The sequence below is a fragment of the Ictidomys tridecemlineatus genome, chromosome 8, assembly GCF_052094955.1.
Source record: "Ictidomys tridecemlineatus isolate mIctTri1 chromosome 8, mIctTri1.hap1, whole genome shotgun sequence".
Classification (NCBI taxonomy): Eukaryota; Metazoa; Chordata; class Mammalia; order Rodentia; family Sciuridae; genus Ictidomys; species Ictidomys tridecemlineatus.
Window position 1 is genome coordinate 149263632 of NC_135484.1, and position 19055 is coordinate 149282686.

A 19055-nucleotide genomic window follows, 5' to 3' on the forward strand; every position below is an offset into this window, starting at 1 on the left:
GAGAATCTTTTTTTTTTTGATACTGGGGATTGAATCCAGGGACACTTAACCTGTGATCCACATTCCCAGCCCTTTTTGTATTTTACTTAGAGACTGGGTCTCACTGAGTTGCTTAGGGCTTCACTGAGTTATTTAGGGCCTCGGTAAATTGCTAAGGCTGGCTTTGAACTTGCAATCCTCCTATCTCAGCCTCTGGAGCCACTGAATTATAGGCACGTGTCACTGTGCCAGCTCTTTTATAGTTTGGGGAAAGAAAACATTTGTCCCATATAGGTTGGTTTAATTAAGTTTTAAAAAAATCTATTTCTTGATTTTGTTACATGTAGAGAAAAATGTTACAGTGAATTCTAGGATTTCAGGATAAGATGGGAGCTTAGAGTAAAAGCTCATCTTTTGCATAAGCTTTGTACTACTTTGAACCCTACTAAATCATTACATTTCTTCCATGATTCTGAATTTCATAAAAATGCAAATTTTTCTGTCAGTAGGTTATATGCATTATTTATTTTATTTTTTAATTATACAAGAAATACATGCTGGCTACAAAAAATATTCTTAAAATCTTTAAGACTCACAGGTTAACATTTTGTCCCCAGTTATATACTCCTCTGTAAAGGAGCTACTTTAACATTTAAGTATGAGTTTTCCTCTAAAAATTTATATGCACTTTTTGAGCAATGATCTATGATTTGGCTTATGAGAAATTAAAAAAAATTAAAACACCTATTTTTAAGGCTTAGCATTACTTTCAAAAACACATGACTTATTTTAGTTATATTTCATTTACTTTTCGGCAAGTAGATACAATTTTTCAAAGATGTAGTCAATTCCCCAAGTTTTATGTCTTTCTTCAAAAGTGTCCACCTTCTCAAGGCAAAGAATATTGCATTTTGTACCTAAAACGAGAAAGGGTCACAGTCAAAATTCTGTGAAGCAATAGTTAAACTCTAGAACCAGCCCAGGTGTCCATCAATGGACGGATGAATGAAGAAACTGTGATACATATACACATGGAGCTTATTCGGCCATAATGAAAAGAGAAAGCATGCCATTTGCAGGGAAATGGATGGAACTTGAGAATATTATATTAAGTGAGATAAGCCAAACTCAGAAGGTCAAGGGTCAAGTGTTTTTCTCATATGTGGAAACTGGAGAGGAAAAAGGAGAAGAAAGGTGGTGAGGGGGGTCTCATAAAATCAAAGGGAGATCAGTGGAGGAAAGGGACCGAGGCGAAGGAGGAGGAGAGGACAGGGGGCGTGCTGGGGAGTGACGCTGGACAAATTACACTGACACATTGTGTGCACACACACATGTGAATATGTAAGAGCAAGTCCCGCTCTTACATACAACTGTATAAAAAAAGAACGTGGGGAAAAACTGCAGAATGTCATGAGGTTGCTTCTATAAACACATGATTTTAAAGGGAGTGTGCACTGAGGCTCTTTCTCTTCTGTTTAATGCAAAATAGGAAATGCTAAGGACAAACTCTGGGCTCTGAATTGTTATCAATCAAAACTCCCAAGAGCAACAGTGAACATACATCTCTGTAGAAAAGTGCAACTGTTTTAACACCAAGCACATAGCCAAAAAGCCATGTTATAGAAATTGGTTCCTTTTCTAGGAGACAACGGTTTTTAATAAAATGGTCTCTGTCTTTTAAATTTCATAGGCTTTAATCATGTACTAATAGTTTACTAACAGCTCAAAACAGTGAACCGTGGACTTAAAAAGTTAGAGCCTAACTTACCAAACAACCTTTGAATTTCAGTATCTGGAACATAAAATGGTGGGCCTAGGAAAAAGAGAAACAGGGTGAAGAACGATTCCTATAAACCTGACTCCGAAGAGCAATGAGCGCCCCAGGCCTACCTCCACCTGTTCCCCGTGGCCCAGTTGTACCTGTTCTATACATAACTCCGTCATCCAAATAGGCGAGGATGTGCATGTTGTTTTTTGTTGTTGTTGTTATTGTTGTTTTTTATTTTTTGTATGTTGGTTTTTTTTTTTCATATCTCATACAAAGAAGAAAGCTGAATTATTGTGGGAATGACCTTGTTACACATCCATTTGAGTGTAGATAAAATAGAGGCTGAGCCAGCATGGATCTTGAGAACATGAAAATCAGGGTGGAGTCCATTAGTAAATTCCTTTGGGGTTTCTTGTTTTCTGGGCACTGATTTTCTACCTCCTGCCTCCACTCACTTTCTGTATGCTCCTCCTTCTCCGCTGTGGGGCACAGAGTTTACTAGGAACCTTCCCTTTGCCTTTTAAGAGAGACTCCACCCCCAGACAGAGCCCGCTGTGTCTCCTTCCCACGGGCCCTTCTGAGGCCTCTGTTCATGAATGGAATTCAGATCAGATTAGCAGAACTAACTTCTGCCTCCAATAGCTTCTATTTCCATCCAACTGTCTCAGACTTAATTAGGGGCACTGGATCTCATCTCTTAATGAGTTTTTTTAGACCTAATTTATTCAGACAGAAAAAAAAGACTAACATATGCAAATATTTATATAACAAGGCTCTTTTTAAAAAGCTCAACTAAAAATCTAAAAGGGGATTCTTAAAAATTAAAAGCCTATGTATTTGGTCTCACTTCTCCCTGAAAATTAAAGCCCAGACATGACAAATGTTAAGTTTCAGCGTCCAGACAAGATGAGTCTACGAAAAAACATCCCGTTCATAGATTCAAAACAAAGGGAGCCATGATGGGATGCAATAGATAAATTGTAAACTTTGGGTTTAGATTTTTTTTTCCTGCCTGCTCTCCCCTGGGATCACTTCTTCCCCAGCTGGTCCTATGAGGGGGCACCTGTGTGTGTGCATAAGCACCTGCCTGGCAAACTACTACACCATGATGATATGGCTATATAATATCCATGGCAGGGTGACCACGTCTCCCCTTCCTTCCAGTGCTTATGAGGTTTCTCTTGTATACTAGGATCGTCCATTTTCCTTTCCCTAGTTTGAGTATGAATAGTAAACAAAATGGGAAAGGAATATATAAAAGCAATGTACAGTGTGGGAATAGAAAAAAAAACATTCATCATTCCCATTAGCCCAAAATTGAATTATCTTCATGCATATAAGTAATATGTTTCCCATGAAATAAATAAGACCAAAAAATTCTTATTCATGTCAGAGAATTAAATCGGAATATTAGGGGGAAAAAATAAAACCAGCTTTACCTGCATGTTTTGTTGGATCATAAGAAAGAACAGCCAGGAAGTACTGAAACTTTTCTCTCAGTAGGGACAACATGACATCCGCATAGCTAAAGAGGACACAGAAAGGTTTAGGATACACTCCTCTGGGGACCTGAGGCAGGGCAGGAAGCCTGTGCTTGTTTCCATGAACACACCCAAGTTAGTTCTCATTCTAAACACAGGAAATGGGTCCAGCAAATTATGGCCCTGTCTAAAGTGGACGAGGAAAAAGAGAGCCAAGTTGTAGGCTGCTCCAAAGGACTGCGCTGCCTCAGTGCTCAAGGAGGGGCTCCTAGGCCAGGTCAGGGCTCAGCACTCACTGAAAAGACAGATGCTGAGCTCTGTCCACAGGTTGACTCAGCAGGTGGATGCTGCAGTTTAACAAGTGTCCTGGGTGCCTGTAGGGTATATGTAGGAGATACAAACTCAACCCCTTTCCTCTAATCTGCTGGGAGACACAAGACCTCCATGCAGGTAAAAACTCAAGGTGGGGCTGGGAAGAGCACATGCATGAGGCCCTTGGTTTGATTTCCCAGCACTGCCAAAACAAAAGAAAAAAGAAAAAAACATTAAAGTGGGCACGGTGGCACACACCTGAAATCCCAGGGGCTTGGGAGGCTGCGGCAGGAGGATTGCAAGTGCAAAGCCAGCCTCAGCAATGGCGAGGCCCTGAGCAACTCAGTGAGACCCTGTCTCTGAAACACAAAATAGGGCTGGGGATGGGGCTCAGTGGCTGAGTGGCCCTGAGTTCAGTCCCCAGTACCCGCCACTCCCCGCCCCCTAAAAAGCATTCAAGGTGGCATGAGATTAAAGTCCTCCAACTGTGACACAAGCCATGAGTGCTACTGGAATGGTCCTTGCTGTAGGTGCCTCAGGGAGCAGGTGACACCACTTTCCAGCTATGTCTTGGTCTAGACTGGGGACAGGACCCCAACTAGCCCATCAGTAGATGAACCAGGAGCCAGGGCTGGGCCTGGGGCAGGATGGTGAGGGGAACAACCAGGTGGCCTCACTTGGGAACGGAATTAGGAAAGGAGGAAAGCTAGGTGGTGGTGCTTGGCAAGCGTGCATTGTGCTGCTGTGCACAGTGTTCTGCTTTATCAGAGAATCTTATTCACGGTAAGAATCACACCATGCCATTCTCTGGGGAAAGAGCCGCACATGCCACACCTGGTCTGCCCTTGACATCCAGTTTGTTCCCCATGGCCTTGTGGGTTTCGCCAGGCAAACCAATGCCTCAAAGAAGAGGAGGCACATCCTTCCAGAGTGGGAAGTTTTGACATTTATTAGAATTGAGTTTAGTACCTGAGAGTGGTGTTTTATGGAGAAGAAAGCGTCTCAGGTGATGCTCTGAGTTGATAAAGGACACTTGAGTCCCATGTGAAAGGCAAAGCAGACATTGGAACTGTGGTGTACATATTTGGGGGAAAGAACAGGACTGGAAATATAAAAATCATAAGGGCAAAGGCCAGGTACAATTCATTCATTTGTTTCCCCCAACACTGGACATAGTATAAATTTAGAGCATAGTAGGAACTGAACACACATTTATTGAACACATGAATGACAGTAATAGAACTGATCCACAAGGAGTCAGTACCTGAGAGGAAGCGGGGCGGGGTGTGGCTCAGTGGAGGAGGACCTGCCTAGCAGGTGTAGGGCCCTGGGTGCCATCTCCAAAAGGGTTGGGGCTTGGGGGGAGAAGGTGGCAATAGGCCTACGCTGGTTTGCTAGACACTTGTCTTTTTTCTTTCCATAAAAGAAATGACTGATGACAGAGAAGGAAAAGCCAGAACATGAAAGAAAATTTCTGCTATCTTATATTCTAATTTAAAAATATCAGGTTCGGCAATAAGCCTTCTCATGAGGTCAGTTTTTAAAAATCAAATTCTTATTTCGCTGATGTGGAGCCCAAACTTTCTGGACACATGTCTCCATACAATATTGACTCACTATCCAAGTAATAAGTGGTATTATTTGCATTGGAAAGTACGAGTCACGATCACATCTTCCTCATATGCCTTCTCAAATTTTAGTTTTTTTCCCTAGTAATATTAGGTATGATAAGAAACAAAACATCAATAACAAATGCTCTGGTAAAAACATCAGCCAATATTTGATATTCTTTGAAGAGTTAAATAAGGCGCTTTCCACATATTTAATTTCCGTTAACACCCACGCTTTGAGGTGGTTGGATGTAGGGTGTGGATTTTAAAGCCACAACAATGAGAGTTAGAGCTCAGCTCCGTCTGTACTAACTGATGAGTAATTTAGCCTCTTTGAGTTTGGTCTCCTCTTCACTGTAATGGAGTAAAGACAACGCATCCCTCCCAGACCTGTAGATGGACTTATGCTTTGATCTGGAGTGTCCCCCAAAGCTCATGTGTTGGAGTCTTGGGCTCGAATGTGGCAATGTTGGGAGGAGGGGCCTTTGGGGGTGATTGGATCACAAGGGCTCTGACCTCGGTGGGTTTATCACGTAGGAATTTGTAGCTTAATGGGCTACTGCAGGTGGTGGGAGCTTCAGGAAGTTGGGCCAGTGTGGAGGAAGAAGTTCGCTGTGGGTGTGCCCTTGAGCTGACCTCAGCCTCTTTGTCCTCTCTGCTTCCTGACTACCATGAGGTGAGCAGTTTTCCCCCACCACATGCTTTGTCATGATGTTTGCCTTACCACAGGTGTACGGGCAATCTGGCCAAGTGACCATGAACCGAGACCTTTGTGAGCCACAGTCAATCTTTCTTCCTTTGAATTGATTTATCTCAGGCATTTTGTCCTAGCAAAAGAAACCTGGCTAATACAGGTGAATTAAATATGTCAAACAACACCTGACAGAGGGCAAGTGTCCAAGAGGTGTTACTGGGCAATATTAGTGAGGCAATGAGGACGGTGTGCAGCGATATTCCATGTTTTCAGAGGAGTAAACACAGAGGCCAAGAGAAGTTTAGTACTTTGACCAGGGCAACACAGCATAAAAGTGACAGAGCCACAGTCTTATACCTAGGTTCCTAGAGTGAAATCCTATAGTTTCCTGAAACTCAGTGGGTTTGTAAAAAAAAAAAAAAGAAAGAAAGAAACAAAAAATAAAATCCAAATCACTTACCGTTTGCGATCACCTGGATTAATGGCCACTAATGATCCTCTATCCCAAATCCTGTCAAATTTGCCAATATTTACTCTACCAGAAAGACAGAGGGAGAAATTGCAACATTTTATGTATGAAAAGTCAAATCCTGAACAAGATGTACCAGTTCCCCACAGCACACGCTGGTGCTTCACCCAGCATCAAGGGATTAGGATCTCAGGTCTGCTTTTCTTCACGGACTCCAGGAGTAGTGGATCCGGGTGTGGGGGGCTGTCCATTTCCTTATAGTTTAAGAGCCTGTGGCAGCGGTTTCCCTATTCTTTTATGACTCAGAAACACAAGGAGAAATGAAGGACAATGTCTGACAATTCTGCTCCCAGCCTCTGGCTCAGCTATCAGAAATTTCAGCTGGGATCTTGCCTGCTGGTGAACCTGGCTGTTCACTTCTGCGCAGGCCAGGAACAGGGTAGAAGACACTATCTCACTCCCCCTACCTTTTCCTATTTGCCTGGGTTTGGGAGCTATCTCCTAGTTTGGGAGCTCTCCGAGAATATTAATGGACAGATAAGGAGTCTATAAGAAAAATAACTGCAGAACAGAGATTCAAATCAGTGCCTCGTGGAGTTTACACCAACAGGTAGAAGTGACGAGGAGACCCCAGGCCCCCTGCCAGCACCCACTGTTTTGAAAGCATAGATGTAGAATTCAGTCTTACCTGGGAAGGTCAAAAATGCTGCAACAGTACAATGAAATATTCCCAGAAGAACTCTGTAATGAAACAATGAAAAAATTTTTTCTACTTAGTTAAGGTGTATTTGAATGCCAAGGAAGAAAAAGAAGTTCCAAAAAAAGCAAAGGTGGCAGAGAGAGAATGAAATGCACAGTAAACACAGCAATTTTATTGTAGTTTAATTTACAATTAATTATTAATTTACAATTAATTAATTTAATGGACCTTATTTACTATTTTAAAACCTGTGTTGGGTTCTTTAGGACCAACTCAAAGAGGAAAATCATAGAGTACAACCCTAAAGATCAGTGAGGTATTATATTTATATATAAATTTAGTTGTAGATGGACACAATACCTTAATTTAATTTATTTATTTTTACGTGGTGCTGAGGATCAAACCCAGTGCCTCACACATGCCAGGCGAGCGCTCTACCACTGAGCCACAACCCCGGCCCAGAGGTATTATATGTTTTGAGGTTAAAATTCTAGTAATGCTTACTTGAGAAGGGTCCTGACATTTTTGCCCCGCTACAAATAAATTTGCAGCTCAATCAGGCCTGCTGATATAGACAGATTTTTTAATTGGTGCATTATGGTTGTACACAGTGATGGAATTTGAGTTACCTGTTTGTACTTGCACCTAATATAACAGTACAATTTGGCCAATATCACTCCCCAGCAGTTCTCCCTTCCCTTCCCTTCTCTCATTCCCTGCTCTGATCTCCCTCTGATTTTCATAAAGTCCACCCCCCACCACAACCATTCTTTCTCTTTTTCCTCTCTAGCTTCCATATATGAAAGAAAACACAACCTTTGACCTTCTGAGTTTGGCTTATTTCACTTAACATAATGGTCTCAAGTTCCATTCACTTTCCTGCCAGTGACGTACTCTCATTTTTCTTATGGCTGAATAAATACCACATTTTCTTTATGTATTCATCTATTGACAAATACATAGGTTGGTTCTATAGTTTGGCTACTGTGAATTGTGCTGCTATAAACATGGGTGTGCATGTACCTCAATAGTATGATGATATTGATTCTTCAGGATAAATACCAAAGAGGGGGATAGCTGGTCATATGGGAGTTCCATGCCTAACCTTTTGAGAAACCTCCATACTGATCTCCACAGTGGTTATATTAATGTACAGTCCTACCAACAGTGTGAAAGTGCATTTGTTATTGTTTGTTCTCTTGATGACTCCACTCATACATATTTAAAATGTTATTCAGGAAAAGTGTGTTTGTGCTGCCTCCCCCATTTCTCAATCACTCCACCATGAGCACTTGCTGACTGAGCACTTGGGGACAGGCGGGGACCTATCCTGAACTCGAGGTAATGCATGTGAGTTGACTCAGTCTCTGACTGCAGAGAAACAGGATGACAGAGAAACCGATGGCCAGTTTGGTTATGGTGTGTGCTCGAGGACAATGTGAACACAGAAGACAGAGCAAGGGGCAGGCTGAATAAGAGGGAGCCTCAGATGGCGTCTTGATGTATCTGCTGACATCAAAGTGGGGGGCTGGGGGTGCACTCCAGGGAGAGTAACAGGATGCAGACCTGAGAAGTCTGGGAGCTGGGAGTGCGGGGGAGGGCCGTGTAAGAAAGGTGCATCAGGATGCGCCAGATTCGATGGGAACCAAGGCACCAGTACAGGTTCCCAAGTAGAGGAGAGAAGGTCTTGAACACCAGCTTGGAAGCTCTGTGGGGGTCGTCCAGAGGGTAGGGGACGCTGGAGGCTGGAAAAACAGCCAGTGGATCTCTACTTTGGTTGCAGACTGGAATCCCTGGGCAGCTTTAACCAGTATTGACGCTCCTGCCCCAGAAGACTCCAATTTAATTGACTTGGGTGAGACTTGGGAACTTTTAAAAGACTCATGGATGATTTTAAATGTGCAGCCAGGGCTGGAAAGCATTGCCCTAAGAGGGGGTCTGGAAGCAGGCCTAGCTTCTTTGGACTAAGCAAACTCCCAGAAATCCTATATGATTGAGAACAGGTTGGAGGTGGGGTAACTTTAAAGCAAAGTGTTATCAAGTCTTGTACTGAACTGAGCAATAAATTTCAATATTTAGAAGAGAATTTGTGAGAGACTGGGTATACCAATGGACAACAGCCAGGCCATTTATGACAACATGACTCTGAACCACAACCTGGGTCTACCTGGTTAATGACTGCCAGCTTCCCTGACACCTACCACAGCAAGTCAAATGCACTCCCCAACCAGCCACGCAGGATGGCCATCTAGATGCCCACCTCGCACATCCGCAGGCCAACAGCCTCCGGTCAGTACACACCAGGAGGCCTTTCCCCCACCATCATGTTTTCCTGCTCCTCTGCAGCCTTTGAGTCTCTGCTAAACACAAATGGCTGACTCCCTCTTAAAATCAGCCTCTGCTGTCATCTGGGTGGGTTTGTTTATTTCTCCATTATTACTGCAAGCTAGAGGCATAGTTCCACTGGATCAGGGTGACGACAACCCCCAGAGCCATCGTCTCCAGCCCTAACACCACCCCTTTCCTATCCTTTAACTCATCATCCCCAGAATAGAACTCACTTTCTCTGCTCTTCAACTTGCTGCTTTATTCTCTACCACCTGACTAGTTACCTGAGCTAGAAATGGAACCCATCACCCCCTTATCCCCACTCAGTCTCCAAACCTTGCCAGTGACACTGCAGATGTTGCTTTAATCCATCCTGTACGCTCTCCAGGCCTCATTCTCCTCCCCAGGCTTTCGAGATCTCCTTCCTGGGCCACTGCCACACCCTCCTACCTCATCTCTTGTTGGGAGGCTACCTCCCTTCAAGTAAATTCCCATGAAGGCATAAAGGGGATCCATCTCCAGTGGAAGTCTGGCCCTGTCCTGATCCTACTTAAACCCCACTGTGCAGAAGCAGTGCTGACTTCCTGGGCATCTGAGATCAGGGACTCAAGCCCTGCCTTTTCCCAGGCTTGTCACCATGAGTCAGTGTGTACCCCAAGCTGTGCTGGGTCACTCCCTGTCATTCATTCCCTTAATCCCCTAGGTCTTTAAGTTTTGTTCCATTCATTACGTAGTTTCGTTTCTGTTTCTTTTTTCTCCTAAGCTAAGAGATTTTTTTAGGGCAGGGACTATATCATCTTTTATTTCTTCAATGTCTGATACAGGTTTTGCCACCTAATAGATTCTCAGAAAAGGAATATTAATTCAAGAAGGAGGAGGAGAAGGAGAAATAGGAAAAAAAAAAAAAAAGGTTAGGGGTATAGTTCAGTGGTAGAGCATTTGCCTAGCATACATGAGGCCCTGTTCCAGTCCAATACCTAGTGTGTATATGCACGCGCGCGCACACACACACACATACACACACACACACACACAGACCAAACCAAACTGTGCAGCTCAGAGCAGTGGAGTACAGAGAGACTTTGACCTCAGCTTTTGTATTTCTCTATGCCTATATATATATATTTTGCTAGCTACCATCTATATTTTGAGGCCCTGGCTCCTTACAGTATATAATTACTTACCAAGATCAAAACAAACCTTAAATACTTTGGTACCAGGAATTTCAGCAATTGGTTCTTCTGAGTAAGAAAGGTTTTGCTCCATAAAAAATTCCCGTATCCCAAGTTCACTGATTTCCACACCAACTACACTGTGTCCCCGGTCAGCAAACCTGCAAAAAACAACATATTTATACTTACAGTCCAAATAAAATACTAAATAAAGACAAATACTTCAATAAACATGTTTTCTTTAATTTTAAGGGATTTTATATATATTTAGGTTCATGAGATTCCACAAGACTTGAAAGACAGGGGGATCTATGTATTTTCAAACCTCCTGTTAAGTAGAATTCTGAAAAGTTGACTTATAAGACTTTAGTAAAAAATAAGATTTGGAATGTTGAATATTGATTTAAACCTATGTATCTGATTGGAGGAAATGCTTTCAATGTCCCTAAATCCATGCTTTCCATTAAAACATTGCGTGTGGAGGACAGGTCTAAGTCTGTGCTGCTCAGGGCGGTGGCCATTAACTTGTTGGCTACCGAACAGCGGTCTGAAGGAGGAACTGAATTTTTTTTGGGGGGGGAACTGATTTTTAAATTTTATTTAGTTTAAACATACAAAGCCACTGTGATGAGTAGCTACTATATTGGAGCACACAGCTCTAGAACATTAGTTTCCATTTCTATAATTATCTCATTTTCATTTATTTATAACAAATATCCTAAATTTTTTTTTATCAGCATATGCAACTAACATTTTCCTGCAAGCTAATTATAGAAATCACAGTTTTGGGATCTTGGACACTGGAGAAAATAGTATCAACTGCTGGGTTTCTGTTCTCTTGACTAAAAGGCTCAGGGGTCACTCCAGGTAAACTGGGCTGACTGGGCTGTGCAAAATAACCACACAAGAGACACAAATACCTTTTTCTTTGGGGTCGCTGTAACGGCTCCTCTGACCTTAAGGGTCCTCAGGAAGAGAGAGAGCAAGAGCACGTGCTGACCCCTTTTATTGAGGAGAAGTATTCAAATGAGGCAAGGGGTCAGGTTTCAGGGGGCTGAGTCTATATCTCCATGGTGTCCACTGTCAGCAGGTTGATTGACACCTGGGTAGGCCACACCCAAGGGCACAGTAAGAGAAGGGGACACACACAAGGCACTTCCATGGAAGATTCTATCCTAAACAGGGCAAGGGGTTATATTACAAAGGAACAGGTGAGCATAGCTCCACCCATGGGGCTGTAGCAAGACACACCCATGCACAAGACACGGACCCTCGGACCCAAGAAGGGTGGGGAAAGCTCTGCCACATTTCTGTGACTGAGCGCCTTAGCACCCAGCCAGGGAGTGTGACTCAGTCATGGGTGAGGTTGGTCTCCCACAATCAACAGCATGAATACCTTGGCACAGTAATAAGGTTAGGTCTAATTACATAAGAATAGTCAGTTCTGCTGCAGCGTGACACATGCTTTCCTAAAAATCGCTACGGTATGCAAAATTGTGCAGGCCATGCAGTCACAGGGCTGATGGAAATGTGGGGGTTAGGGAATGACATTTAAAAACTGTACAGTGCCACAGTAAACAGAAACAAGACAGGAACCTGACAATAATGGGTTCACACATGTGAAATGGTTAAGAATAAATACTGCCACATGGCACTTCCCCTTGAAAAAGACCTAAAGTTTTCTTGTAGAGGTGGGCACTGGCAGGGCTGTGATTGGTGAATGATTGTGAAGTGATGGAGGAGTGTTACTGGAAACCAAATGGAAAGTTGCAGCACATGGCGAGCACAACATAGACTCATAGCACCTGGGGTAAACTGAGGCTGCAGGTGGTGCTGGGGTGTGTGCGCAGGCATGTGCTGTCTGCTCAGCACACGTTGGAGCACTCTTCTGCTTTTGCCTAACGTTTCTTGCAGACGAAATCACCAGAAAGCAAATGGAAAAATCATACAGTCCTCTAATTGTTCCCCAGAATATCAGTTGAGTTAGAACAAAATTCACATTTTTAAAACAAGAACAAGACTGACTGTTACCTGTTATCTACACAAAAGCACAGCCTTTCAACCAGGGCAGAGTATGAACTGTTTGCAGTTCCAAAATGAAACATACTAATTGCTTGTCTTGTATTTCCTAGGAAATTTGTGAACTAATACACAGGGAATATTTTTTCATTTTCCATACATTTTTTGAAAGTATCCAAATTGGCTACATTTTCCCCCTCATTCAACACATGGAAAAAATGAAGCATGTTCTACAACAGAGTGGCATTAAAACAAAACAAAACAAAAACAAAAGCCTAAATGGCTTAAACATTTCATTTTGATGCTTATGGTCAAGTTGATCCATTCACATCTAATGTCTATATAGATTTTGAACATGGACTAGTTAAATAAATGAAAATTTCTCTAATATAATAACTTACATGTCACCACAGTAGCTCAGTTCTGATTTGTCATCATTATTATATTTTGCAGTGCTGGGGATTGAACCCAGGGCTTTGTGCATGCTAGCAACTGCTCTACCACTGAGCTACAGTCCCAGCTCCAAATGGCTTTAGACCAAAAAATATTCAACAACCACACTTTAACTGGTTTATTCCTCATATTGTTTTCCTAATGTTGCCTAAAATCCCAGCTAGAGCTACACTGTACCATTTATAACAATATCAATAAGACAATCTGTTTATAGAGTTAATATAAACTATTTTCAAATAGTTTCCAAAGTAACTCTGTCTTCTGGTTCAGTGAGGTGGTCAACACCTACGACTAACAATAGAGGGAAATGTTCTCAAGTTCATGACCACATCGGATCTTAAGCCACAGCACCCATTTAACATATTCTCTCTCTCTCTCCCCCTCCCTTTGTGGTGCTGGGAATTGAACCCAGGACCTTGTTCATGTGAGGCAAGCACTCTACCAACTGAGGTATGTCCCCAGCCCTTAATATACACTCTTATCTGTAAGTTGAAAGAGTGAGAGCTGTCAAAATTCTGCCATCTTTATTGGAAAACCAACTATAAATACACCTTTACTCCATGGGTAGTCACTGATGATAGAGGGAACAGAACATTTTTACTCTATTTTGCCTTTACTATATTTTTCATTTAGTAGTCTTTTTTCTTTCCTGCTTAATGATCAAATTTCTCAACATTTAAGCTTAAAAATGAAGTTGTCTTGGCAGGTAAGCTTGTGTGTGTGTGTGTGTGTGTGTGTGTGTGTGTGTGTGTGTGTGTGTATTATTAAAACAGAGTTCTGTACAGAAAACAAATTCCAGGTTCCTGACTTTAGGGTAACCCACAGTAACAGTGGCTTATTAATTAATGTGACTTATCTTTGTAGGAATTACTTACAAGGAATATTTTATGCATCACTGATTTTATAACAATGATTCATGATAAAAAAAAAACTCTCTTTTTTGGACGGTGTGAGGATTGGACCCCAGGACTTCATACATGGCTAAGCAAATGCTCTACCCTTAAGCTACATCCCCAGTATCTTTTCCTTTTTTTTTTTTTCTTGGTGGTGGGGTGGTACCAGGGATTGAACTCAGGGGCACTTGGCCATTAAGGCACATCCCCAGCCCTATTTTGTGTTTTATTTAGAGATAGTGTCTCACTGAGTTGCTTAGTGCCTCGCTATTGCTGAGGCTGGCTTTGAACTTGTGATCCTCCTGTCTCAGCCTCTGGAGCCACTGAGATTTACAGGCATGTAATCAGATATTCAGCCCCTCTCCCTTTTTATTCCTTAAAGACAGGGTCTCATTAAGCAGTTACCCTGGGTAGCCTTGAACTTTCAATCTTCCTGCCTCACCCTTCTGAGTAGCTGGATTGTAGGTGTATGCCACCACACCTTGTCATTACAAAAATTTTTATTTGCTCATAGGGAGAGGGTGAGCTGAGCTGCACAGTGGACTGTCCTGCCAAAAAATTATAAGACATTTTGAATTTTTCTGTTCATCTCTATTTCAAATACCTAAAGTTAATTTAGGTTAATTCCTAAACTATCTACAATAATGAAACATGCTCAAAGATACTGGGTTTTCTCCCCTGCTGGTTCCAAACTAATTTTTTTTCTTTGAAATGTAATGCAAAACACCTGTGTCTGCTTCCTTTATTACTGTTTGAAAATATTGCCTCTAATTACAAAACTATCAACAAGAGTCTACTAAAAATAAAGAATTCCTCTGCATTTCCTGATGATGATTTTTTTTTTTTTTTTGGTACTGGGGATTGAACCCATGGGTGCTCTCCCACTGAGCTACATCTCCAGCCCTTTTATTTTTTGAGACAGGGTTTCACTACATTGCCCAGGCTGGCCTTGACCATCCTCCTGCCTCAGTCTCCCAAGTAGCTGGGATTACAGACATGTGCCACTCTTTAACCTATATCCTGTTAAATATTCACTCAAAGAATTTATCGTGAAAGACCAGTATGTAGATGGAAATCTCCTCCTACCATTTCATCTCAACAGCTTTTCCACAAAGAGGAAAAAATACTCTTAGTCCACTCTCCCCTTTAAGAAAAGTATCCAAATGTTTCTTTAACAGCCTGCAGAGAGACAAAAAAACAGTTGTTTGAATTAGAAGAAAGGCATGTGATGTACAACATAGAAGACTTTTTATGCATCACCTCACTTAAAATTCTCTGAAGTCTTAATGAGTAGGTAATGTTATTATAACATTCACTTTACATATGAATGAACAGGACAGTTAAGTAACTGGTTTAGTCATCCTTCCAGTAACAAATGACTTACACACTGGGTTTTCCTGATCCATAATTAAAGTTTTTTAAAAATGTTTTTCTTTCTTGGTCAATGTGTTTTGAAAATTCTGTATTAATCTTCACATGTATACTTAACAAAGAAAGTGTTGTGGAGAGGGAGCCTCTGAACCTGTGGAGTTTTGAACATCTGTTTTATGGAAATTTCTCTAAATAACTTTAACTCTTGCAGTTTAATTTCCTCTTGGGACACGTAGCTCTTCTACGGCCACCCCTAAGACAGAGGTGATCTATAACAACGTTCTGGGATGATGCCTCAATTTCTATTCACTGTGAAAAAGTGATAATAATAATGATAATGAAAACAATATCTTTTGGATAGTGGGGTGTTGACCTAGAATAAGGATTGTCTATAATGATCACTTAACTCAAATGGGTTCCATAATTTGTCATTGCTTCTACCAAGACAAATACTGCTACTAAGAAGTTGCTTGATATTCTAGCTCCCATATTTTCTCTTCCTTTCTCTTCTTCACCATACAGAAGAACAATAGAATACATGTGACTGGAAATCTGTCAAAACACCCCCACTTTGGAGTATAGAGAGATGATACTTCAGCATCTGCTTTGTATGGGCCTGCATGACCATAGATAGATGCTACCAGCAATTTGTTTTTATATGTAGTTTTAGTTGTAGGTGACACAATACCTTTATTTTACTTTCATGTGATGTTGAGGATGGAACTCAGTGCCTCACACGGGCCAGGTGAGTGCTCTACAACTCAGCCATAGCCCCCCAGCCTTGCTACCAGCAATTTTATAAAGAAAGACATATCATAAATCTAAGATGCCTTCAGTTATAAGTCACATCATTATTTGTACTCTATGGGAAGAAAACACATTGCCAATTCAGTTATGACATGCCATAGATGCATTCTGATTTCAGAATTGATACGTATGACAAACTAAAAATGTGCATCTTAAAAACCAGTCTAACAACTGATATTATTATTTCTGTTTCAAAAGTAGTGTGTGATACAGAATTTCTCTTTCATAGAAGAAACATATCTTACTGATGTCCTTGTTCTTGATGAAATCCAATTTTGTGGGTCACCCACTTGTCCTGCCATTCTTCCAGGGTCAGTATTCGGTTTTTCTGTACCTCCCAATCGGGGTACTCTTCAATATCAAGTGAAGTTCTTGTATCACTCATTGTGTATAATAGACACCTTTGTCTACAAGCAGATATCTCCAATTCCTAAATGGAAAATATGTGCAATGTTGTCATTTAAAGACCCTGCAATTCTACTGCTAAACTCAATGAAAACCTAGTATCCTTGGGAGTATGGCTTCTAACAAATATTTCACAATTCAACAGAAAGTCATGAAAAAAATTATTTTTCAGTGAGTCTGATGGTAGAGGCATAACTCATGTTACACATTAGGAAAGATCTTTAAATAAATTGAATTATACCTTAACACTACAGTAAAAGAGCAGGATTTAAGCTTCAAAAAGGTAGGAAAAAAAAATCAGACATCACACAGTAACATTCATAAACTTGGAGTTTTTTCTAGCATCTTAATTTTTAAAATTTTCATATTTATGTTTTAGTTTTCATCAATATCATAGTATACAGAATTTGAAGAGTTTAACAGATTTGCTATGAAATAAGCAGTCCTCTTTCCCCATGAGAGGCAACCATCTTTAACTCTTTTAACTGGGTCATGCTATCTTAAATTTGCATGTCCATTTTGTATCTTCTTAATTTGTTCATTTCTAGGTAGCATCTAGAGAAGATGAGCATTTACCTCTCTTACAAATTCCAGGCACATATTCATTCTCCAACACACACACACACACACCATCCTTCTCATCTTTCCTATCTTTCAAATATACTCGCAACATACTTTTGTTGAAATATTTGGTGTGTACATTATAACTAGGTAGGTTCAAAGTTTAACAATATAATATTCTATGATTACTTTTCCTTTTCTTTACAACTTTTGATTCTGTACTGGTTTCTCTCATTTATAAAATTTCCATGAACTCACTAATTCAACTCCAAGCTCTGCCAATTGTCCTGGTTTCCCATCAATATACTCTGAACTCTTAATCATCAGATATGAGGATTAAATTCTATTATTGGTGGGGTTTCAAGAAGGAGGCAAAATACATGCAGGGGTTCAGTATCTCATTTTTGTTCATCATAATCTGTATTCTTAAATAATTTTCTCCTAGCTTATTTTTTGCATGGGAAAATGCACACAAAGGGAACTGAGAAAAAGAACATATAAACATACCTGTAGGTCTATCAGAATGTATGAGGAAAATGTCCTTTCAATTTTGCAATATTAAGGACAAACACCACAATTCCAAAATTTCCTTTAAATCATTATCGAAGCTAATTTGGTTTGGATTGAACTAGCATGCTATTATTGGCAGCTCAAACTTAATGATTTATTCATGAAATACTAATTTGCATAAAAGCAAGAATTTCAGGAAAAAGTTCCCCTTTTGTTGCACAATTTGGCTTCAGTGTGCTTCAGGATTAAAGGAAAAGGCATATTTCAGGATTCACTTTTCAACAAATACTTGTTAACAAGTGGCTTTTGCAAGGCCTTGAAGATATCAGAAGGGGACAGTTTTCTGAGAGGCCCTGGGAAGTGTTCGATTATATTGGGTACACAAAAGCAAGAGAGTTGCACTTTGTCATCTCTATTTCCCAGGAACTGGACCCCTGAGTCCAGAGATCCCTCCTACAGAAGTTCTTTACTGAAACTAAATGGGAAGCACAGTCTATATCATTCACTAGAGCAATCCGGAATTACAAGACTCCATTCCTTTTCCACAGACTTGAACTATATTAATATCATAAATATCATCACTTCTTAATTCTAACAGCTTCTTAACGTGTACTTCACTTGTCTAGGTCATTTCTTAAGAAATAATGTTTCTCAACACGACATAAACGCAAAGTACCAGAATCAGAAAAGGCAAATTTCACAATGATCCCTTCTCATAAAAGTTAATTTCAAATGTGCTCATCGGTCGCCCAGGTCCTCCTTCACCTTAAAAAAATAAACCCTATTTCTACTTTAGTTACATTTTAATATTTTGTTGGATTGAGTAACTTCCCTAAGTCAAACAAATTTTGAGTAAGGGCTTGGTGAAACTTTTTACATATGCACACGCTAGGTAACACACCACTGAGCAGGCCTTAGAATATTCACGACTCCCAGCTTTCCCTGCCACAAGGGCACAAGCCACTATTTTGGCAGTTTTCTCTTTTCTTAAAACTCACCAATATAAACAGTGCTTCGTGGGTTCTCTTGAAATCTTGGATTCAAGGACCGTGCACTACCTGACCTCGTTGGTACTACTTCTCGCTTAGGTTCCTTGACCCCATTTCAGGGCGCGGATGGCATCCGCGCTCCGGGTTCTCGAATTCGGGAAGGCTTCCAGGGGCGCAGGCACTCCAGGCCACACTCTCCTCCCCGCTCGCTCAGGGGGCCCCAGGACTCACCTCTCAGGTCCCCGGCTGCCAGTGTCTGCCCGTCCCTCCTCCCGCGGGGCTCCCGCCGGAGGGCCCCTCCTACTCCCCCGAGGCCCCGCCCCTCCGGATAGCCCCTCCTCCTTCCTCGCCTCCTGCACCGCCCCGTCCCGGAGTGCTCCACCCTAGAGGCCACGCCCCTGAAGGGCCCCTGTCTTCCCTCGCCCCGCCCCCGAGCGCCCCTCCTGCCGGCGCCCCGCCCACTCCTCGCCCCTCAGGGCGCTCCTCCTTCCCCCGAACTTCGCCCCGCCCGCTCCTGAGCCCGGGCTTGCGCAG

At 41.6% G+C, this 19055-nt stretch overlaps 1 protein-coding gene across 4 annotated transcripts; it reads right to left on the bottom strand.

Moving 5' to 3' along the window:
* Window positions 1-485: 485 nt before the first annotated feature.
* On the bottom strand, window positions 486-18861 carry Tpmt (thiopurine S-methyltransferase). Of its 4 annotated transcripts, none has more exons than XM_013360249.4 (9): window positions 18753-18861; window positions 16302-16486; window positions 14965-15057; window positions 10542-10674; window positions 7002-7054; window positions 6305-6379; window positions 3187-3272; window positions 1748-1792; window positions 486-896 (listed from the first exon to the last, which is right to left on the bottom strand). In XM_013360249.4, exons 2-9 carry the CDS (start codon window positions 16439-16441, stop codon window positions 784-786), a joined length of 738 nt encoding a protein of 245 aa, XP_013215703.1. In that variant the 5' UTR covers window positions 16442-16486; window positions 18753-18861; the 3' UTR covers window positions 486-783. The 4 variants fall into 4 exon arrangements, with proteins under 4 accessions (XP_013215703.1, XP_005329202.1, XP_040138041.1 ...); XM_005329145.5 differs by lacking the exon at window positions 18753-18861 and adding an exon at window positions 18531-18746; XM_040282107.2 differs by lacking the exons at window positions 486-896; window positions 1748-1792 and adding an exon at window positions 1907-2105.
* Window positions 18862-19055: the final 194 nt, after the last annotated feature.